At 40.8% G+C, this 23,080-nt stretch overlaps 2 protein-coding genes across 6 annotated transcripts in view; one reads left to right on the forward strand and one right to left on the reverse strand.

The window, feature by feature from the left end:
* SLC44A3 (solute carrier family 44 member 3) overlaps positions 1-14,894 on the forward strand; it is a 99,470-nt gene extending 84,576 nt beyond the window's left edge. For all 4 annotated transcript variants that reach the window (XM_021690038.2, XM_044914073.1, XM_044914074.1 and 1 more), the window contains 3 exons: positions 11,164-11,301; positions 13,299-13,535; positions 14,717-14,894. In XM_021690038.2, coding sequence (XP_021545713.2) covers positions 11,164-11,301; positions 13,299-13,535; positions 14,717-14,818 — 477 coding nt within the window. In that variant the 3' untranslated portion in view covers positions 14,819-14,894. The remainder of the gene's footprint in view (positions 1-11,163; positions 11,302-13,298; positions 13,536-14,716) is intronic.
* A 470-nt stretch (positions 14,895-15,364) lies between these two features.
* Positions 15,365-23,080, reverse strand: part of CNN3 (calponin 3) — a 30,759-nt gene continuing 23,043 nt past the window's right edge. The window contains exons 2-7 of one of the 2 annotated variants that reach the window (XM_021690327.1): positions 20,943-21,064; positions 20,678-20,744; positions 19,769-19,906; positions 19,289-19,405; positions 17,743-17,889; positions 15,365-16,475 (exon numbers count right to left, since the gene is read on the reverse strand). In XM_021690327.1, the coding sequence (XP_021546002.1) occupies positions 16,134-16,475; positions 17,743-17,889; positions 19,289-19,405; positions 19,769-19,906; positions 20,678-20,744; positions 20,943-21,064 (933 nt within the window). In that variant the 3' untranslated portion in view covers positions 15,365-16,133. The remainder of the gene's footprint in view (positions 16,476-17,742; positions 17,890-19,288; positions 19,406-19,768; positions 19,907-20,677; positions 20,745-20,942; positions 21,065-23,080) is intronic. The other variant, XM_044914076.1, reaches the window with a different exon arrangement.

Consider the following 23,080-nt stretch of genomic DNA (forward strand, 5'->3'; position numbering starts at 1 on the left):
AGAATGGAGATAAAATGTTAAGGTGCTACCATTGTCGAGTTGGGAGTCTTTGTTTTCCATTCAGTTTCTTTTTTTTTTTTTTAAAGATTTTATTTATTTTTCAACAGAGAGAGACAGCGAGAGAGGGAACACAAGCAGGGGGAGTGGGAGAGGGAGAAGCAGGCTTCCCGCGGAGCAGGGAGCCCGATGCGGGGCTCGATCCAGGGACTCCAGGATCATGACCCAAGCTGAAAGCAGTTGCTTAACCAACTGAGCCACCCAGGCGCCCCTCCATTCAGTTTCAAGACACAGAAATAGCCACTTGTTCGGGGACTCTAAAGAGACATGGACACTGAATGTTGTCTGGTAATAAATTAGGAGGCTGAAACGACTCTCTTTTCTTGCTTAAAGATTAGCCTTCAGGATCTCCTGATTAACTTTCACAACCAACAAAACATGTGACCTAATCTGTATTATATCCAATCCTTTCCACATATTGTTAGGGTCTGCAAATTAGCTTAGCATGTCCACCGAGTTCTGTCAGCCCAGGCAAATATTAAATGCTCCAAGCAAGGATTTACCACACTGAACATTTAGGGTAATCCGTCTTCCAGCTGCTTGTCAAGGAAGCAGCTTCTATTGAGAATAAGTCTAAATTAGCTAATGCTGAAACTGCAGAAATTTTCAATCCATATCATGTCTCGAGTGATGCTTCCCTCCTCCAGCTATTCATTCAGACATTAATTCTAGGTCTCTCTGTTGCACTCAGGGTTGAACCTTGTGGTAAAATACTAGTGGTATAGTAACTGCAGGAAGGCATCTATAATTTCCCCGTCAGAGTGGTTTTAATGCCCTCTTTCAGTGGGCATGATACATTAAAGAAAAGATAAATGGTTATAGGCCCCCAAAAATCTGCGGAGTCAACACATGTGCAAGAAATTACCTTTTTAACCTTTAATCATTTTAGCCAAGAAGCAAAATCTATTTTTATTGCTTATAAACAGTAGCACTACATTGACAACAAGGCAGTGATCGGCAGGAAAAGGAAGGCCCCGCAAAACCTATATTCCCCAGTATAAATTGGGAAGTACCCTAAGAACCCCAGTTTAAAGGTGGGGAGTGGGTGGTTGGCTGGGGACAGATCCTGAATGCAAAGAAAGCCACTGAGCAGCATGTGGTTGAGCTGCTGCCGAGAAAGCACCCCCCCCCCCGCCCCCGTGCTGGGCCCCAGAATGTGGTCTGGGAAGCAAGTCCTGCCCTTCCTGGATCCCTGAGAGCACAAGGGATCAAAGCCTAGGGATAAAGAAACCGTGGGTCCTTTCCACACCTCCTCAATGCTGAAGAGTGGCCTGTATTTCCCAGCTGTAAATGAGGTCATCCTTGCTGACGTCTGGATGAGAATAGCTCCCCTTGACTACAGGCTTTCTGCGTGCCTGGCACTTTGCTAACTGCTTTAGAGGGAGTATGTTCTTTAATCCTCCCAGTGCCCCCTTGCAGTAGGTGCCATAACTCACTTTATAGATGAGGAAATTGAAGTCGGAGAGAGGTTAAATCATTTGCCCAAGACTGACAGCCAGGTGGTCGTAGAACTGGGATTTGAACCCAGAGACTGTGCTTACCTTACCCACCACACTTTTAAATAGCATTTTGTCCCAATGAAAATTGATAGTGTAATGTCCAGAAAGTTAAAGGGGGGCAAAAAGTCTCTGATTTACCAGGGAATCTGGAGAAATGCCCTTGATCCTGGTTTCCAATCTATAAAAGAATGATGATGCTAGTCTTTATCCATGCACCTGACAAATGTATTTTCAGGATAATGAATTGGTTGGTCATCAGGGCTCTTAGAATCTTAGATGATTGAAGATGCTTAGTTAAGTAATGAGCAAATGAGTTTTCACATCCCTACTCAAGACTGAAGCCCTCACACTGAGGTCAGCTTTCTGCAACAACCAGTTTGGGGTTTTAAAAGCAAAATTCACGTGCATTCCATCTAAGTCAGGAACCAGAAGTTCTTTGTGGAATACTGTTAAGGCATTTCTGCAGGGAATTCATCTGACATTTGAGAATTATCCCCTGTGAGGCAAGCAGAGTACCCCACTGGGGGAGGTGGGTACCCAGCCTTTGTCTTTGAGAACCAAACTTTGCTCTCTAGTTGGCTTTGGTGAAGAGGGAATTATTATTTATTAAATTAGTTCTACCCCTTTATTCTCCATCTCCTCTGTCACTTACTCTGATTAAGACCTGCATCACTGGGAGGTGGGTTATTATAATAGACTCCAAATTGGTTTCCTTACAATGTTTTTTAGTGGGTGTAGGAAAGGATTCATTTGTATATCATGAGATAAAAAACTGTCATCCTTTTCCTAGGCCAAAAGAAATGCCAAAACCCAAGAAGATAGTATTACAGTGTATTTTCCCAGGGGAGTTATAAATTCTGTGTTGTAAACTGCAGGGCAAATAGCATTTTTAAAGGTTTCAAGGGAAATATACGAAATAGATGGTTTTGAAATTATCATATATTCATAAGAAGAAGGTATTTTGGAAAAATGATCCAAGAAATCTCTTGCGAACATAAACACACAGAAATGCATACACTTATCCTTTTTGACTTCGTGATCCCATTTCTGGAAATTTATCCTTAAGAAATTATCCAAAAACCAGAAATTAAGATGTCTTTTGCATAGTTTTTTGTTTTTTTTTTTAAAGTAAATTTAAAAATTCACTATGTGTTTATTCCATTACTTTTTAAAAAATTTTTTTATTGTTATGTTAATCCCCATACATTACATCATTAGTTTTAGATGTAGTGTTCCATGATTCATTGTTTGTGCATAACACCCAGTGCTCCATGCAGAACGTGCCCTCCTCAATACCCACCACCAGGCTAACCCATCCTCCCACCCCCCTCCCCTCTAGAACCCTCAGTTTGTTTTTCAGAGTCCATCGTCTCTCATGGTTCATCTACCCCTCCGATTTCCCCCCCTTCATTCTTCCCCTCCTGCTATCTTCTTCTTCTTTTTTTTTTTTCTTAACATATATTGCATTATTTGTTTCAGAGGTACAGATCTGAGATTCAACAGTCTTGCACAATTCACAGCGCTTACCAGAGCACATACCCTCCCCAGTGTCTATCACCCAACCACCCTATGCCTCCCACCCCACCCCCCACTCCAGCAACCCTCAGTTTGTTTCCTGAGATTAAGAATTCCTCATATCAGTAAGGTCATATGATACAAGTCTTTCTCTGTTTGACTTATTTCGCTCAGCATAATACCCTCCAGTTCCATCCACGTCGTTGCAAATGGCAAGATCTCATTCCTTTTGATGGCTGCATAATATTCCATCACATATATATACCACATCTTCTTTATCCATTCATCTGTCAATGGACATCTTGGCTCTTTCCACAGTTTGGCTATTGTGGACATTGCTGCTATAAACATCGGGGTGCACGTACTCTTTCGGATCCCTACTTTTGTATCTTTGGGGTAAATACCCAGTAGTGCAATTGCTAGATCATGTGGTAGCACTATTTTCAACTTTTTGAGGAACCTCCATACTGTTTTCCAGAGTGGCTGCACCAGCTTGCATTCCCACCAACAGTGTAGGAGGGTTCCCCTTTCTCCGCATCCCCGCCAACATCTGTCGTTTCCTGACTTGTTAATTTTAGCCATTCTGACTGATGTGAGGTGGTATCTCATTGAGGTTTTGATTTGGATTTCCCTGATGCCGAGCGATGTTGAGCACTTTTTCATGTGTCTGTTGGCCATTTGGATGTCTTCTTTGGAAAAGTGTCTGTTCATGTCTTCTGCGCATTTCTTGATTGGATTCTTTGTTCTTTGGGTGTTGAGTTTGATAAGTTCTTTATAGATTTTGGATACTAGCCCTTTATCTGATATATCATTTGCAAATATCTTCTCCCATTCTGTCGGTTGTCTTTTGGTTTTGTTGACTGTTTCCTTTGCTTTGCAAAAGCTTTTTATCTTGATGAAGTGCCAATAGTTCATTTTTGCCCTTCCCTTGCCTTTGGCGATGTTTCTAGGAAGAAGTTGCTGCAGCTGAGGTCGAAGAGGTTGCTGCCTGTGTTCTCCTTTAGGATTTTGATGGACTCCTGTCTCACCTTGAGGTCTTTCAACCATTTGGAGTCTATTTTTGTGTGTGGTGTAAGGAAATGGTCCAGTTTCATTCTTCTGCATGTGGCTATCCAATTTTCCCAACACCATTTGTTGAAGAGACTGTCTTTTTTTCCATTGGACATTCTTTCCTGCTTTGTCAAAGATTAGTTGACCATAGAGTTGAGGGTCCATTTCTGGGCTCTCTATTCTGTTCCATTGATCTATGTGTCTGTTTTTGTGCCAGTACCATGCTGTCTTGATGATGACAGCTTTGTAATAGAGCTGGAAGTCCGGAATTGTGATGCCGCCAGCTTTGCTTTTCTTTTTCAACATTCCTCTGGCTATTCGGGGTCTTTTCTGGTTCCATACAAATTTTAGGATTATTTGTTCCATTTCTTTGAAAAAAGTGGATGGTATTTTGATGGGGATTGCATTGAATGTGTAGATTGCTCTAGGTAGCATTGACATCTTCACAATATTTGTTCTTCCAGTCCATGAGCATGGAACTTTTTTCCATTTCTTTGTGTCTTCCTCAATTTCTTTCATGAGTATTTTATAGTTTTCTGAGTACAGATCCTTTGCCTCTTTGGTTAGATTTATTCCTAGGTATCTTCTGGTTTTCGGTGCAATTGTAAATGGAATCGACTCCTTAATTTCTCTTTCTTCTGTCTTGTTGTTGGTGTATAGGAATGCCACTGACTTCTGTGCATTGATTTTGTATCCTGCCACCTTACTGAATTCCTGTATGAGTTCTAGCAGTTCTGGGGTGGAGTCTTTTGGGTTTTCCACATGAAGTATCATATCATCTGCAAAGAGTGAGAGTTTGACTTCTTCTTTGCCGATTTGGATGCCTTTGATTTCTTTTTGTTGTCTGATTGCTGTGGCTAGGACTTCTAATACTATGTTGAATAGCGGTGGTGATAGTGGACATCCCTGCCACGTTCCTGACCTTAGGGGGAAAGCTCTCAGTTTTTCCCCATTGAGAATGATATTCGCTGTAGGTTTTTCATAGATGGCTTTTATGATATTGAGGTATGTACCCTCTATTCCTATACTCTGAAGAGTTTTGATCAAGAAAGGATGCTGTACTTTGTCAAATGCTTTTTCTGCATCTATTGAGAGGATCATATGATTCTTGTTCTTTCTTTTGTTAATGTATTGTATCATGTTGATTGATTTGCGGATGTTGAAGCAACCGTGCAGCCCAGGGATAAATCCTACTTGGTCGGGGTGAATAATCCTTTTAATGTACTGTTGGATCCTGTTGGCTAGTATTTTGGTGAGAATTTTTGCATTCATGTTCATCAGGGATATTGGTCTATAATTCTCCTTTTTGATGGGGTCTTTGTCTAGTTTTGGGATCAAGGTAATGGTGGCCTCATAAAACGAGTTTGGAAGTTTTCCTTCCATTTCTATTTTTTGGAACAGTTTCAGAAGAATAGGTATTAATTCTTCTTTAAATGTTTGGTAGAATTCCCCTGGGAAGCCATCTGGCCCTGGGCTTTTGTTTGTTGGAAGATTTTTGATGACTCCTTCAATTTCCTTAGTGGTTATAGGTCTGTTCAGGTTTTCTATTTCTTCCTGGTTCAGTTTTGGTAGTTGATATATCTCTAGGAATGCATCCATTTCTTCCAGGTTATCTAATTTGCTGGCATAGAGTTGCTCATAATATGTTCTTATAATTGTTTGTATTTCTTTGGTGTTGGTTGTGATCTCTCCTCTTTCATTCATGATTTTGTTGATTTAGGTCATTTCTCTTTTCTTTTTGATAAGTCTGGCCAGGGGTTTATCAATCTTCTTTCAAAGAACCAGCTCCTAGTTTCGTTGTTCTGTTCTACTGTTCTTTTAGTTTCTATTTCATTGATTTCTGCTCTGATCTTTATTATTTCTCTTCTCCTGCTGGGTTTAGGCTTTACTTGCTGTTCTTTCTCCAGCTCCTTTAGGTGTAGGGTTAGGTTGTGTACTTGAGACCTTTCTTGTTTCTTGAGAAAGGCTTGTATTGCTATATACTTTTCTCTTAGGACTGCCTTTGCTGTATCCCAAAGATTTTGAGTAGTTGTGTTTTCATTTTCATTGTTTTCCATGAATCTTTTTAATTCTTCTTTAATTTCCTGGTTGACCCATTCATTCTTTAGTAGGATGCTCTTTAGCCTCCATGTATTTGAGTTTTTTCCGACTTTCCTCTTGTGATTGAGTTCTAGCTTCAAAGCATTGTGGTCTGAAAATAGGCAGGGAATGATCCCAATCTTTTGGTACTGGTTGAGACCTGATTTATGACCTAGGATGTGATCTATTCTGGAGAATGTTCCATGGGCACTAGAGAAGAATGTGTATTCCGTTACTTTGGGATGGAATGTTCTGAATATGTCTGTGAAGTCCATTTGGTCCAGTGTGTCATTTAAAGTCTTTATTTCCTTTTTGATCTTTTGCTTAGATGATCTGTCCATTTCAGTGAGAGGGTGTTAAAGTCTCCCACTATTATTGTATTGTTGTCGATGTGTTTCTTTGCTTTTGTTATTAATTGGCTTATATAATTGGCTGCTCCTATGTAAGGGCATAGATATTTACAATTGTTAGATCTTCTTGTTGGATAGACCCTTTAAGTAGGATATAGTGTCCTTCCTCATCTCTTATTACAGTCTTTGGTTTAAAATCTAATTTGTCTGATATAAGGATTGCCACCCCAGCTTTCTTTTGGTGTCCATTAGCATGGTAAATGGTTTTCCACCCCCTCACTTTCAATCTGAGGGTGTCTTTGGATCTAAAATGAGTCTCTTGCAGACAGCATATCAATGGGTCTTGTTTTTTAATCCAATCTATAGCCTGTGTCTTTTGATTGGGGCATTTAGCCCATTAACATTCAGGGTAACTATTGAAAGATATGAATTTAGTGCCATTGTATTGCCTGTAAGGTGACTGTTACTCTATATTGTCTGTGTTCCTTTCTGGTCTACGTTGCTTTTAGGCTCTCTCTTTGCTTAGAGGACCCCTTTCAATATTTCTTGTAGGGCTGGTTTCGTGTTTGCAAATTCCTTTAGTTTTTGTTTGTCCTGGAAGCTTTTTATCTCTCCTTCTATTTTTAATGACAGCCTAGCTGGATATAGTATTCTTGGCTGCATATTTTTCTCATTTAGTGCTCTGAATATATCATGCCAGTCCTTTCTGGCCTGCCAGATCTCTGTGGATAGGTCTCTGTTGTCAATCTAATGTTTCTACCATTGTAGGTTACATATCTCTTCTCCCGAGCTGCTTTCAGGATTTTCTCTTTGTCTCTGAGACTCGTAAGTTTTACTATTAGATGTCGGGGTGTTGACCTATTTTTATTGATTTTGAGAGGGGTTCTCTGTGCTTCCTGGATTTTGATGCCTGTTTCCTTCCCCAAATTAGGGAAGTTCTCTGCTACAATTTGCTCCATTATACCTTCTGCCCCCCTCTCTCTTTCTTCTTCTTCTGGGATCCCAATTATTCTAATGTTGTTTCGTCTTATGGTATCGCTTATCTCTCGAATTCTGCCCTCGTGATCCAGTAGTTGTTTATCTCTCTTTTTCTCAGCTTCTTTATTTTCCATCATTTGGTCTTCTATATCACTGATTCTCTCTTCTGCCTCATTTATCCTAGCAGTTAGCGCCCCCATATTTGACTGCACCTCCTTAATAGCCTTTTTGATTTCGACTTGGTTAGATTTTAGTTCTTTTACTTCTCCAGAAAGGGTTTCTCTAATAACTTCCATGCTTTTTTCAAGCCCAGCTAGTATCTTTAAAGTGATGATTCTGAACTCTAGATCTCACATCGTACTAATGTCCGTATTGAGTAGGTCCCTGGCAGTTGCTACTACCTCTTATTCTTTTTGTTGAGGTGATTTTTTCCGTCTTGTCATTTTGTCCAGAGGAGAATAGATTAATGAGAGAACAAAATGTTAACAGGGTAACAAGGTTCCCAGAAAATATACTCTAAACAAGTCAGAAAAAACCTGAATTAGTGGGAAAAGAAAGGGAAAGAGAGAAAAAAGAAAAAGAAAAAGATTAAAAGAAACAAAAACAGAACAAAAAAAAACCAGAATATGATCAAATATGATCAGGCTGGTATATAGATCAGTGCCACACACTAGATTTTGGGTTTACTTTGGTCTGTTAGAAGAAAGTGCTTCCCAAAATTTTAAAGAAAGAAAAACTTACATATGTACAAAAATAAGGGTTGATATGATGAAGGGATGGAATATGACTGTAAAGATGCAAATTATAAAAAATTGTATAAAAGGAATTGATAAGTTGTTTGAAAAAAGAAAGAAGAGGATTTAAAAAAAAAAGAAAAAGAAAAGGGAGAGATTGTGATCAGGCAGGGGAGTAGAAAAAAACCATACATTAGAGATTTAGGGTATATTTTGATCTGTTAGAAGAAACTATCTCAAAATTTTAAAGAGAGAACAACTTATATATATATGCCAAAAATACGGGTAACTACTGTGAAGGAATAGAATATGACTCTAAAAATGAAAAATAAAAATGTTTTCTAAAAAAGGAATTGATAAGATGTTGGTTGAAAAAGGGAAAAAGAAAAATTCAAAAAAAAAAAAGTTAAAAAAAAAATTAACTTTGAAAGACTAGAGAATCATGGTAAAAAAGCCATGGATTCTATGTGCAGTATTCCCCTAGCGCTGGAGTTCTGCTGTTCTCATTGATCGGTAAACTTGGCCTTGGCTGGCTGTTCTCGCTGATCTTCTGGGGGAGGGGCCTGTTGCCGTGGTTACCAAATGTCTTTGCCGGAGGCGGAATTGCCCCGCCCTTGCCCGGTCCGGGCTAAGTAATCTGCTCGGGTTTGCTCTCCGGAGCTGTTGTTCCCTGCAAGCTTTCCCTACAGCTTTGGAGGCCGAGAGTGAAAATGGCCTCCCAATCTCCACCCTGGAGGAGCCGAGAACTCGGGGCCCCATTCCTCAGCGAGCCCCCAGAGAAAAGTAGTCAGTCACTCCCAGCTCCCCTGTCTCCAGCCGCACTCCGAGCTCACCCGGCCTGTGACTGCGCGTTTTGATCTCTGGCACCCGACCCCTTGTGGAGTCTCCAAACCCAGCAGATCCCTGTGGTGCGCTCCCGCGCCGCTCCTCCTGGGGGAGGAAGGTGAGTCTCCCCGGATCTGCCGCTTGTTGGGTCCCTGCTGGAGGAGCAGTGGCCCGACTGTGCCGCGGACCACGGTTTATGGCAACCCCGAGCTGAAAGCCCGCGCCTGGGCTCCGTCTCTGCAGCCAGCTTCCCTGCTGATACCTGGGGAGCTCTGCTGCACTCAGGCACCCTCGGTCTTTCTGTGACCCCACAGTCTTGAGACCACTCTGTCCCGCGAGGGTTCCACCCTCCAGCTTAGCCACTGGAGCGACGTCCCTCAGCGGAGCCGACTTCTAAAAGTTCCGATTTTGTGCTCCACGGCTCTATCACTTGCCAGAAGCAGCGGACAGAGGCCCCTCCCCTGCCGTCTATCCTCCCGAATATCGCCTCGGATTCACTTCTCTGAACCTCCTACCTTCCAAGAAGTGGTCACTTTTCTGTTCAGAGAGTTGTTGCTATTCTTTTCTTTGATCTCCTGCTGACTTTGTAGGTGTTCAGAATGGTTTGATCCCTATCCAGCTGAATTCCTGAGACCAGACAAAATCCAGGTCTCCTACTCCTCCGCCATCTTGCTCCCTCTCTCCTAGTTGTTTTTTTTAAAAGATTTATTTATTTTAGAGAGTGTGTGCGAGTTGGGAGAGGGGTAGTGGGAGAGGGAGAGAATCTCAAGTAGACTACCCACTGAGTGCAGAGCCCCTCACGGGGCTGGATCTCACGACCCTGAGATCATGACCTGAGCCAAAATCAAGAGTCGGACGCTTAACCAACTGAGCCACCAGTGCCCCTGCATAGTTTTTATAATAGCAAAATATTTGGAATAGTCTAGATATGCCCTAGCTACCCACACACCTGATAGAACATGTATTTATTAAAAATTAAAATTATAAAAGCCATGGAGGAACATGAAAATGCTTATTATATAAGGGGAAAAAGCCAGGTATGTAATGATACTGTGCCACTTAAATTGTGTATTTTTTCATTTCTAGACTTTCCATTTGGTTTGCTTTTGACTCTTCCTCTTCACTTTTCATACCAAGCTGTTCATTCCTGCTATTCTTTCCATTGTCTTAGCATCTTTTTAATTTTTTTAAGATTTTGTTTTTAATCTCTACACCTAACATGGGGCTGAAACTCATGACCCCAAGACCAAGAGTCACATGCTGTACCTACTAAGTCAGCCAGGTGCCCCCCATTGTCCTAGCATTTGAACACACTTTCTTGAATACTTTCAGACTGTTCTCAGGGTACAGATTCTCTTGTCTGTTGTGATGTTCTTTTCCTTGGGCCATCGGAAAAGTTTTCCTATGAGCATTACTTGTCTTCAAGGGTGGTTGTCTGTGGGACGCCACCATTCCCTGGCTTACAAGGAAGTGGTTTTGCTTTGCTCCTGCCCAGACTCTAGTAATTTCAGTGGTCCCAGGCAGATCGTGTGTTTCTGTACCAACCACTTTCCCGGGATGGTTGGTTGAGTCTGAATTTATGCTGGGAGTTCAGTTCCTTAGCAAGGGCCTAAATATTGTTTCTTACCCTAAGGGGTTAAGTCCCTGGCCCCCTACCTCTAAAGCCTTTACTGATTTCCTGCCCATCAAGAGCCTGTGAGTTCAGCTCTCATTAACTGCTAGGGTCTGCTTTGGTTCTAGCACCTAAACTTCCTTCTCTGCCCTCAAACTCTGCTGTGCGTTAAAAAAAAGTTGACGCTTTACCCATCATTTCCATGTGTTTGTAGTGGGATGTCCCATCTACCATACTGACCAGAAATACTTGTTTATTTTTTCCATTTGCCACTACTGTATGAAAACGTATGTGTCTATAATCAGAGACTGGACAGGGACTTTCCAAATGAAATGATTTGTTATAGGTAGAGATGGTGTATAGTAACCATTTTTCTTTATTTTGCAAATAAGTCTATTGTCATTCTATTATCTCTGAAACAGTGTAAGAATCCTCATCTTTTTCATCATTGTCTTGTGTTTCAGAATGCTTACACTGCAACAGCCATTAACGGGACAGACTTTTGTACATCTGCACAAGACGCACTCAAACTCTTATCCAAGAATTCAAGTCAGTTTACATCTGTTAACTGCTTTGGAGACTTCGTAATTTTTCTAGGAAAGGTGAGATGTCTTCACTAAAATAATAAATAAAGGAACTTGGGATCCAAACATTAAGCCATACAGCAAGGCTTGGAAAGAGAATGAATGTTTCTTGAGTGCTTACTCTCTGGTGGATGCTGTGTTTCATTCTCTCATTTAATCCTTCATCCTGTGAGGCATCTTATTTTGCAGATGAGAAAACTAAGGTTTAATAACTTGTCCAGGATCCCCCAATGGATAAAGTCATGATTTGAATCGTAGCCCTTAACTCTTAGCTATGCTCAATTCTCTCTACCGTTCTGAGTCCCACTTTTTCATATCTAAAATGAAAATGCTACTAGCCTCATAAAATGGATGTATTTTCTGGGGTTTTTGTGATAAAATATAAGGGGATAGTATTGGAACCTAATACAAGGTCTGTATTATTTAAAGGCATTAAGTCCACAAATATAAAGACAGATTGTTAATGTCCCAAGTGGGGCCAGAGGTGCATTTCCGCTGTCATCTGAATAGTATTTTTCAAGGAATTGTATGTAGTCTTGTATGCAGTGCAGTGAATGAGCATCTTAGAGTTCTATGTCATGGTGTGAAGGACAAGCCCTGAACTTGGGGTCCTTGACAACTCCAAACCTCAGTCTTCATATCTTAACTAAAGAGAACACATGGCCTTTCTAGGTTGTAGGGAAGAGTAACTGAAATATTGATGAAAGTGGTATGATCGTCCCTAATGACCATGCTTCGAGCTGAGGGTTCTTTACACTACGTGACATGGTATGTCCCTTTCCATGTGACTGTCACCCACTTTGGGCCTAATTCTGCACACTTGTTTGCCTGATCCCACTTCCACTTGATTGCCCGCCCTTCAGATTCTTGACCACAGACCTCCTGTCCTTCCTGCCACATCTTCACTATTCCAAGCTGGACATGCTGGCTTCTTCCAACCATTCGTCCTCAAGGACTTGAATGCTGAGACCTTCAGTGGTGTCCCAAAGTGAAAAAGATCTTGGTCTCTGGTTGTGACCTGGCCAAAGTCAAATAAGGACTCCTGGCTCATTTAGCATTTTGTGCCTCTGGCGTTTGGTAAAGGTCCCTGGTGCATTACTATGAGAGTTAACTGTCAGTAACAAGTTATAATGTGTGGATTTTGCAGGTGGTATGTTAGTTGCACATTTTTGTAAGGATCAGCTGGGCCCGAGATTTTTCATGCAACAGTGGCTCTAGAAGCACAAACTGATTATGCCTTTCAAAACAGACTAAATAATCTTTGTAGTTGTAGTTAAACGGATAATATTGTTAGTTTGGTAAGATTGTGGGTGATATGTTGTCTAATAACTACTTCCAAAAAGTCTTTTAAGTCTTTATAAAAGGATTTTAGGCAATAATCCATTTCCCTGTATTTCTTGAATGAAGTAGCATTCAGACATTCATGTCCATCTTTGTGGCTATCCAAGGGCGATGGGGATTCCAGATGGACTCCATTTTATCTGTTAAAGAATTAGGTACATCATGGGTCTATAATTATGTTGCTGGAAATAATTACATATGGCAAAAGCCTGGATTAATCCTATTATCTCCCCTGCCAGCATTGGAATGCCGTTCCACTTTAATCCCTGTGGTAAAAACAATCACATATTAAACTACAGTATATCCACTCAATGGATTGTTGCACCATTATTTTAAAATGGCACTTACTAAAAAGTTTTTAAATGAGGATGCTTATGGGGGTATCAAATGAAAAAATTAAAAATTTTGAAGTATCATTATGTCTACAGATAAAATGTAAATACATCAACTCTCTTCCCCCTCCTCCAAATTAACTGGGCCTTCTTTTGGTATCACGGCTCTTCTTTTTTTCTTAATTTCACTGTAACCACATTTTCTGACAAGCATTCTTTATAATAGGGCACACACAATCACTCACATATGCGTGTATATGAAATTATCGCTTGTAACAAAAATCATTTCTAAAATATTCTAACCAATTTATAAAGATTTTCAACAAACTCTTGTTTGGACAGGTGTTGGTGGTGTGTTTCACTGTTTTTGGAGGACTGATGGCGTTTAACTACAACCGTGCACTCCAGGTGTGGGTGATCCCTCTGCTGCTGGTTGCTTTTTTTGCCTACTTAGTAGCCCATAGTTTTTTATCTGTGTTTGAAACTGTGCTGGATGCACTCTTCCTGTGTTTTGCTGTTGACCTGGAAACAAATGATGGATCTTCAGAAAAGCCCTACTTTATGGACCAAGAGTTTCTGGTAAGCCAAACATTTCACTTCCTATTGCCATCTCAGTCCTCAAAATCTCCAAAGTGTAAGAGAGTCGCACATTAAGGGGGCTCATACCTCGCCTCATTTTCTCTTCCAGGGGGCTCTGTGGGCTTCTACCACACAGCCTGAATGTCCGGAGTGAGGTTTGGGTTGTGTTTCCTGAGGCTGAACCCACTTCCCTTATTGAGTCCTTCTCCCTGGAGAGAAGTGAAGCTGAACAATGAATATGGACCACATGACCTTGGGCAGGTGTTCCCGACACAGCAGTCCAAGTCCCTTTGGTGCTATAGGCTTGGTCTGGCCTTTCAGGTGGCCTGGAGGTTTAACAGTTGATCTCTCCCCAAAGCTTTCTTGCCTCCTCGAGCATCATGTCCTCCCCTGCGGGCTTTAGGGGACACACGTGGCAACCGACAGATCTGCGGTTCTCAGGCCCCTTATTAACCGAGGCCCACAGATGCAGGAGAAGCCACACCCTGTCAAGTCCCACTCGGCTTCTATCTGCGAAGAACAGGCAGCTGTTTCCAACACAGTTGTTGCTTATTTGTCTTATCAGGTGTAGACAGGGATATTTTAACAACTGAATGAAGTCTCTGTGCTATCTGGGTGAAGTGATGTTTTAGTAATTTTCTTTCATTCTGTTGCCATAAAAGTTAAGTGTTAAAGCCCTTTTGCTTTTTTTTAAGATTTTAAGTAAGCTCTACACCCAAGTGGGGCTTGAACCCACAGCCCCGAGATCAAGAGTTGCACACTTCACCGACTGAGCCAGCTGGCCCCAAAGCCCTTTGGCTTTGAAACAGCATTCAAAGCACTCCTCAGTTCAGCCAGGCACTGAAGTTTAACAAGCACTTCTCTGGTTTTAAAGTTAAATGTGTTCTCAACCACCTCCATATAAAACCTAAAAATACAATAGCAAAACAAAACAATAGCACTTTAGTTGTATGTACCCTAAGGAAATGGTTTCTGATGGTGGCAGGAAGCTAACTGGGGCTTCTTTCTCTGACTTGCACTTTGCTGATTGAAAATCCACTTGGAAATCTCCCCCCCCTAAAATATTTTAATTCAACAGGGAAAACTTTTAAGGATTACATTCCCCTGAATGATATGGTCAAGTAAGTGGTTGCCAAAAGTGCGGATACATAACACTGGTCTCCCGCATTTTTGTTTTTCAGAGTTTTGTAAAAAGGATCAACAGAGTAAACGCTGTGAGGGCACAGGGAGCTGAGCACTCATTAAGGAATGAGGAGGGAATGGAACTCCAGCCTGTGGTGTGATAGGTGCCCATTGGTTAGCTGTCCCTGGAAAGTTGCCTTCTTCTAAGAGTCATTCACAGAATAAATGGTAAGGTTGATGGACCCTATTCTTTGTTTTTTTGTCCTTATTGTTTGGCCATTAGAATACCAGAAAATACCGTAAAAGTAGGTCCTATTCCTAATTTATTAATATTTATTCACTTAGGATATGAATATAAAATACTCCCATCCCGTCCCCACCAATGTTCCTCAGCATGACTTTAAGATTATTCCAAGTTGGATTTAGGATGAACTGGAGACATGTGCTTCTCAGTGGAATAAGCAAGGGTCAGATCATGGTCAAAGAACAGTTTGAATCTTGGCAATCACTGACTGTGTACAGTGGGCAGGTCCCTTGGGTTTGTTTGCTAAGCCTCGGTCCCAAGCAGAGTGTGTGTTGTCGTGTGGATTCAGTCAAGCAATGACAGAGTAACTTAGTACTGGGAAAAGAGGACGTTTTAAAATCTGCCTTCACCTATCTATCTATCTGGAAGTCAGCCAGAAAATAATCAGCCTGTGGCTCGTGTGAATGTTCAAAAAAAATATTTATTTATAAAAAATACAATGGGATAAGTTTATGCTGAGAAATGCAGCAATAAATACAGTCGAAGAGCACAGAGCAACTCTACATCGATACATTGGCACAAACAGGAAGAGCGGACGCACCACCCGGACCTGAACGTCTGCGGGCCCATTTTGTAAGCGCTCCTTTAGAAACACGGCTCTGAAAAGATCTTGTCAGTTTAGGGAAGAAAATGAGTACACATATAATCACAAATGCACACGGATCAGGACTTTATTTAAAAATTAGCAAACAATACTATAGAGACATTGATATGTAAATTTCTAAAATGCTGCATCTTAAATTTAGTTGGCGAAGACCACATGTAGCTATAAGCATGAGTTTAGTCCTCCTCGTAGAAACCAAGTACTAAACTGTAAAAAAAAAAAAAAAAAAAAGCTTCCTGTCTTTGAAAATCCCAGGTTATTATGGAGATTGTAAAAATGCATAGGTCTTGAATAAGAGAATTGGCTGTACAAGAGTACTTCCCTCCCACAGTATTCCTTTTTACTTCATATGCGAGTTATTGCTTCTGCTGTAGGATTGAACTGTTACAGCACTAAAAGGCAACTATTTAGGGAAGAGACAGGAAAAGGGAATGTATGTAAGGCAGTATTTCTTTTAGGTACAATAAGCATAATAGTGTTTTAGGAAGACAAGATAAAAATTACTCAAGGCTAGCTTGGTTCTCACTGAATAAAAACAATGGGCTAAATACTGAGCTCCTCTGTCAATCTAATAATCAATGCCTTGGTCGCCATATTGGTAATCTCTGGGATAGTCATCTTGGTACTCTCCATGGTATTCATCTGGGTATTCTGCCTGATAATCACTATCGCTAATTTCAGACCCATTTGTTCCTGTTCCTTGGCTTCCGTTGTGAATGACCGGTTCTGTGGGAGCGGCACAGTATTTGGGATCATACACTTGCCGCCCAAGCCCGTACACACTCATTCCTTTCTGGGAAGCAACCTTGTTGGTTCCCATCTGGAGAGAAATTGTCGAGTTGTCCACCGGTTGTAATGTTAGCTTCTGATCATAGATGTCTCTTCTTGTACCTGGTGCTAACATTCCCGCCTGGTATCAGAACAGAGGAGAAAAGTGAAAACTGCGGCTCAGGTCTGTTCTTGGGAATATTCCATAAATTATGAAATTCACACTGAGTGGGAACACTCACGGAATACCTTCATTTCAGGGGTACAGCAAGCTTACTGAATAATCCTGGTGCCGAATCTTTAAGAAGCAGTATTCACTGGCTCTCAAGCTAGCTCAGCCCTTCCCTTCAAATCCTTGCTGTGCTATAAAACTGCTATGTGGCCTCAAAACCAGCTAACTTACTTTTAGTTTTCGGTTTCTCATACGCAAATGAAGAGAATACCACCCACTTTGGATTTAGGAGCGGATTAGATGTAAAGAGTGTAAAAACAGAGTAGTGTGGGCAGCCTGGAAGGTTACAGGCGAGTACCTATTAGGACCACATACACTCTCCGAGCCACCAATTTCAGAAGCTCTTCACACATTCAACAGAAATTATGCCAACCAGTCCTTAAGGGCTTGAGTCTCCAAGAGCCAGCCACGAGTACAGTAACTCATACCTCATTTCTCCATTTAGGCCAAGCAGACACTTCCAGATTTAACTGGTTAAAAAAAAAGCAGACTCGAATGGCAGCTACGAGACACGGGGCAGGACGTGTTCCAGAAAGGGCAAATGGTAAATCTCATCTTGAGGTCATTAGGAAAAAGCTTTTTCACACTTTCTCTCTACTCCTGTGGGGGATGGGAGGCCTGCCTGCTCTCCGGTGATTAAGGGAACCTCCTTGTGAGGTGCTGCTGATCTATTTTGAACAAGGACATACTTGCATCTTGCGTGGTATTAGAATACTGGCCTCCTCACCAGGTTACAGTTCCACCTACTCCTAGTCACACATTTAACAGAGATCCTGGCTAAATCCTTCTTAGAACTCCAGATAATTGTACCTACCAAGTTAATTAAGGGAGCCTATAAAAATAAAAGTCCGAGGCATTCGAATTTACTTGGATTTGGAGCAAGAAATAAACTTGCCGTAATAAACTTATCTTTTTTCTTCCGGTCAGGTAGAAAGGCCGGCTGTTCTAACTGCCAACAAAAGCCATGAGCCACACACCATACTTGTGTTGCTACAGAAAAGGTCCTCTGATTCTTTTGCTTTCTTAGCAAAACCTACTTTCCTGAAGGAATGTAGTCTCTAAACATACCATACAAAAACACCCTCCTCTGAACTTAGTTAAATAAGAATGAGGTAAGTGCTAATTTAAATAGTCCTTCTGTACTCTTTGCTGCCAAGTATAAAAAGACAGTCCTTACCTGGCTGGCTCCTTTGTTGGTGCCCATCTGCAGACTAATTGTGGTCTGGTCAAAAGGTTTGTCGGTTTGCATTTTGGGATCATAAAGATGCCTCCTGGTCCCATAGGCTGTCATACCTGCCTGGCTGGCGCATTTGTTGGTTCCCATCTTTTAAGTTAAAAATAAAATGAGCATTGATTATCAGAAGTCAACAACATCTATGACAAACAAAACTACCTCTAAAGAGGTGGAGGGGCATGATTGACAGGTCCCTTTTTGTGCCGAGCGAGGCTAGCGAGATACAGAATCTCCATGCTTTCACAAATTTCAAGGTGCTCATGTTAAAAATTTTCAACAAGTTTTTACAGGGCAGAATTACGAGTAATTAATTTCCTCTGCTCCTCTCCTCCCTACTGTCTACAGCACAGTGAAGCAAACCAAGAGGTACCTGCTTCAGCCATTTAAAGGGACAGAAGCACTCTCGGGCTAGACACTATGCTTTTCTACTCCAGATGTTTGTAGAAAATGTGATAGCAAATGCCAGGTCTCTTCTCTGGCAGCTCAACAAGGGCTTCTTTAAAGTTTCATCCAAATCACCAACATCTTCGTGGGAAAAGAGCCACACAGAAAGAATGAGGAATGTGAAGTTCAGAGGAACAATAATTCTCTTCTCCACTGAGAATATGGCTTTAAGACCAACTGGTACACCCAGTTCTACTGGCTGGGGACACATTTCTGTTGGTCTTTTTCCTTAAAAAGGGAGGAAAAAAATCATTGCAAACCTACCACCCAGGTATTAGCTGTAAACATTTGTGCGTATCCTTCTAGGTTTTTCATCTTCTGTATCTGTGTATGTATCAATGCATGTGCATCTTTAAAACTGTGATCCCAATGACCATAGTATTTTATAACCTGATTTGTTTTCCTTCATCTTGGAATTCTTGTCTATCATTTTTACCTTACTCTAGAGTTCCTTTTGTTAAGTTATAATTTAACCAACTGACGTTTCCAATTTCTTACCAGATACAATTTAGTAATGTACAAAAATAAATTCACCTCACACAGATTCAGTCAACAGAGGGGCAGGTATCAGAGGTAGTAAAGTCCTTAGCATACTGGACATTTAGCAGTGCTGGTTTTGGGACACCCTCCAGGGGAACAATGTGAAGGGGGGTTAAAAAAAAAAAAAAAAAAACCTGAACTATTTCTAATAGACTTGGCTACCGTATCGTGCAAATAAATAACTTTGGCACTAAGGTTTTGTAATTTGGTCAGTAACATTTAGGAATTTATAAAGTACGTTTCCTTAAAGACAATGTAATTGGGGGGGAAAGCATTTCCTAGAGAAACAATTGTCAAGTCCAGTGGCATGCTGGAGGTTTCTTTCTAAAACCATCCTCAATGTCTCATGGGCTTTAAATGGACATAAATTATATAAACTACATATCCATCCCCAAAACCTACATTATAGTGTATCTTACCCATTCCTTACTTATGAGAGACACACTTGGCATAGTGAGAATTAATGATACTGATGATGTAACTGATCAAGCAATACATTACTTACCTGCAAACCAATTACACTTTGGCCAGCTTTTAATTTTCCTTCATCAAAACGTCTTGTTTGTTTTTCAGCATACTTAACTCCAATGTCAATGGTTGTATGGAATCCTTTTGTTTTAGCCTAGAGAGAAATTTGCACACTAACTAAAAAGGAAGACTAAAATGGAGATTCTGCCAACGGTTTTTACAGAACAACAAAGAAATGATACTGTCCAGAGATAAAGGCTTCATTAGGTAATACTCAAACTAGGGGTGAAAAACCTACTTAAGGCCATTCAGTAATACATGTAGCTCTGAAACATAAGTATTCTAATTAAGCTCTCTTATGAGGCAGCTGATGTCAGCAGCCTTTCCACAGAGCTAATAATTATGAAGGAGACAGAGGCCCCTCCCTGCCTAGCCTGGTTTCCCATGGGAGATAAAAGACGCAATTCATCACCAACATGGTGGGACTTTTAAAATCAGCCATTAAAGACATACGTACCAGACCTGCCAGAGCCACCAGCGTAGTCTGAACCTGGGTCATGTTTCCATTCTCAAAAAGATCATTTGCTTCAAATATGTCATGTGGCTTCATGCCATAAGCCTGAATAGCTTTAATAAAGTTGCCAATATTCTCCAACTATAAAGGAAAAGAGTCATATAACTTCGGGAGCTAAATACGGACATTCACATTATCTAAGAATTCTAAGTCTTCACGACTAGTTAGTTGTAAGATGCCAGGCAGAAAGCTACTTGGCAAGGTTTCTTGGCCAGATACATACTAAGCACAGCTGTCTCTGGAAAAGGAAAGAGTGAAGAGTATTTAATGGTGTTTTTAATATTTTCATGCAGTCATGTTTTTTTCAGTTCTTTGAAGGCAAGATCATCCTTAAAATGCTTTTAAGAATCCTGTGATTCTGTCAAGGCTATCCAGGGCTAAGATTTTTGTCAAACAGTACATGATTACTCACATTAATAATTTGTTTTAATTTTAATTTAAACATAAATTTTGTGGTTACTAATTGCTGTTTTCCTTATTATCTCAAAACACACTCAAAATATCCAATTTTACTTAATCACACCCATTCATGAACTAAGTGTTTAATACGGTGTTCTACAGTCAACCATTAGCAGTTATGTTAAACTGCTTGATTTTTCCCCTCATTTATCCTTATGGTCTAGGTTGTATTTCTCCGTATAAGCTGTGCTGAATCCTGAGAGTAGATAAACTAAATATAAGGAAACTCCTAAGCTAAGCATCTGATAATCACAGAACTAATTCTAAGTAATTATGGAAGCAAGGTAAAAAAATATAGCCATGTATACAAATTTCTGCTAAAATGTCTGTTTTAAAACGAATCAAGTCTTTGCTGCATGCAGAATAACTGGAGATTGCTGATTTGACTATTACCTGAGGCCAGTTTAACGAGGACTCATTAACCTTCTTCACTGAGCCTGGCTGTAGCTTGTTTATGAGCCTGAAAAGAAAAGTGTAGGTGACGTTTATTGTCCATAGAAAAACAAGGACTGGCATGTAAAGCTGGTTCCTTTTGCATCAGTAAAGGAAGCATTAAAACCATTTGCGAAATATCAAGGTTTGACACCCTGGATTGGGAAGGAGAACGACACAGAAGCCCGTGGAAAGAACCGGAAGAACAGAAATGGCCACAACTTACTCGCAGAGGATGATGCCATCTTTTAAGCCCAGCTGAAAGTTGGTGCCAATGCTCATGCCTGTCACCTCTTCTATCCAGTTTCGAAGATCTTCTTCTGCCTGATGATCATACTTGGAAGCGATCTGAAATACAAGTCAACCAAGTTTGGAAGAATTTTCACTAAAGCATCAAAAACTGCTGACGTCAACTTGCTCTTTTATTATCCATTAAGACCACAACTGTGACATGCTGTAAATTATACTCACTGGAGTTCATTGGCAAATCTAACCAACTATTACAGCTTGAGTAACTAATAAAAAATTTTTGGTTAAGGCGGTTGTTACACAAAATTTGAATAGTACATGGAGAGAACTGGGATAGAGAAGGAGAAACTCTGGATCAAGAGAAGACAGATTTCCATTCATGACACACAGGAAGTAACAAGAGTTAACAGCATGTTACAATATGGCACCAGCCATATTAAATTTTAAAAATTAAGTCATTAATTACCACACTCCCCCCCCCCCAAAAAAGAGGGCAGTAGAATTCTGACAAGTGCAACTATTTTTACACAGTATTTAACTGGCCAAGACGTTTCTATGCCTCTGTTTAGCCAAATGCACACTGTGCATGTATACACACACACTCCTTACACTAATTATTGTCCTTGCGGTACAATACTGAAGCTCTGTTTATGTAGTCTCTATCCTACAGACTCCTCGCAGAAGTCACTTTGAGACCGTGAGGACCTAGCATTGTACCTGACATCCAAACACTTAATAAAACTAAAAAAAATTTAAGTCTTTACTTACAGAATTCTATGATAAAGGCAACTTAGCAATACAGATACTATACTATTATACATGCTAAAACCTACTACACACAGTTTTTTTTTAAGATTTTATTTATTTGCGAGAGAGAATGAGAGAGAGCATGAGAGGGAGGAGGGTCAGAGGGAGAAGCAGATTCCCTGCTGAGCAGGGAGCCCGATGTGGGACTCGATCCCGGGACTCCAGGATCATGACCTGAGCCAAAGGCAGTCACTTAACCAACTGAGCCACCCAGGCGCCCTACACACAGATTTTCAAAGATCTGTTCATACTTAAGACCAGAAACCTCAATTTAAAAAAAATAAAATTTACACAAAATATTGTTAAAAATCACACGCTCAAGTTCTCAAGCTATTCCTTGTCCTAGGAATATTAAAGAGGCCGGTCAGCCAATTAAGGAGAAGAACACAGCTGGAAAGAAGAGGAGCTTAGGTGTCATTTTTCTTCTCATTACACAGGTGAAAATGCCACCAAGACGCAGACAATGCCCAGGGGGATGGAGACCATGACGCGCTTGCAACCAACTGATGCAGCGTCCATGGAAATGGGAATGAACACAGAAACATTTGCTTCTGTAAAACATGATTAGGTTTCATTAGTGAAATAAATAGTCTGATGACGTTTTTGTTATGGAGCGGCCCTTCAAGTTCTAGTTCCGCAGAGGAACCCTCTCCCGGACCCTCGCCACCAAGAGGCGCGGGCAGATGATTCCACTCATCACTGTGTCCTTTAGTGAGACAGCAGTCCTTGATATGCATTTTCCTCTCAAGTTCGGGAAATGACGCTATTCCTCTGGCAGAATAATGGATAATTAAGCTCTAGATTTACTTAACCAGAATTATAAATGGAAATTCAATGAGTTTACATTGAAATAAGACAACTAACACTGCAAAATGTAGCCAGGATCAAAATTACTTAATTAATATATCATGGAAATTTCACTCTGATTTGTTTAAAAATCGCTCTTCCCAGTATGGTACTGGCACAAAAACAGACACATAGATCAATGGAACAGAATAGAGAGACCAGAAATGGACCCTCAACTCTATGGTCAACTAATCTTTGACAAAGCACGAAAGAATGTCCAGTGGAAAAAAAACAGTCTCTTCAACAAATGGTGTTGGGAAAATTGGACAGCCACATGCAGAAGGATGAAACTGGACCATTTCCTTACACCACACACAAAAATAGACTCAAAATGGATGAAAGACCTAAATGTGAGACAGGAATCCATCAAAATCCTTGAGGAGAACACAGGCAGCAACCTCTTCGACCTCAGCAGCAGCAACTTCTTCCTAGGCACATCGCCAAAGGCAAGGGAAGCAACTA

Source organism: Neomonachus schauinslandi, chromosome 4 (assembly GCF_002201575.2).
Source record: "Neomonachus schauinslandi chromosome 4, ASM220157v2, whole genome shotgun sequence".
NCBI classification, from domain to species: Eukaryota; Metazoa; Chordata; class Mammalia; order Carnivora; family Phocidae; genus Neomonachus; species Neomonachus schauinslandi.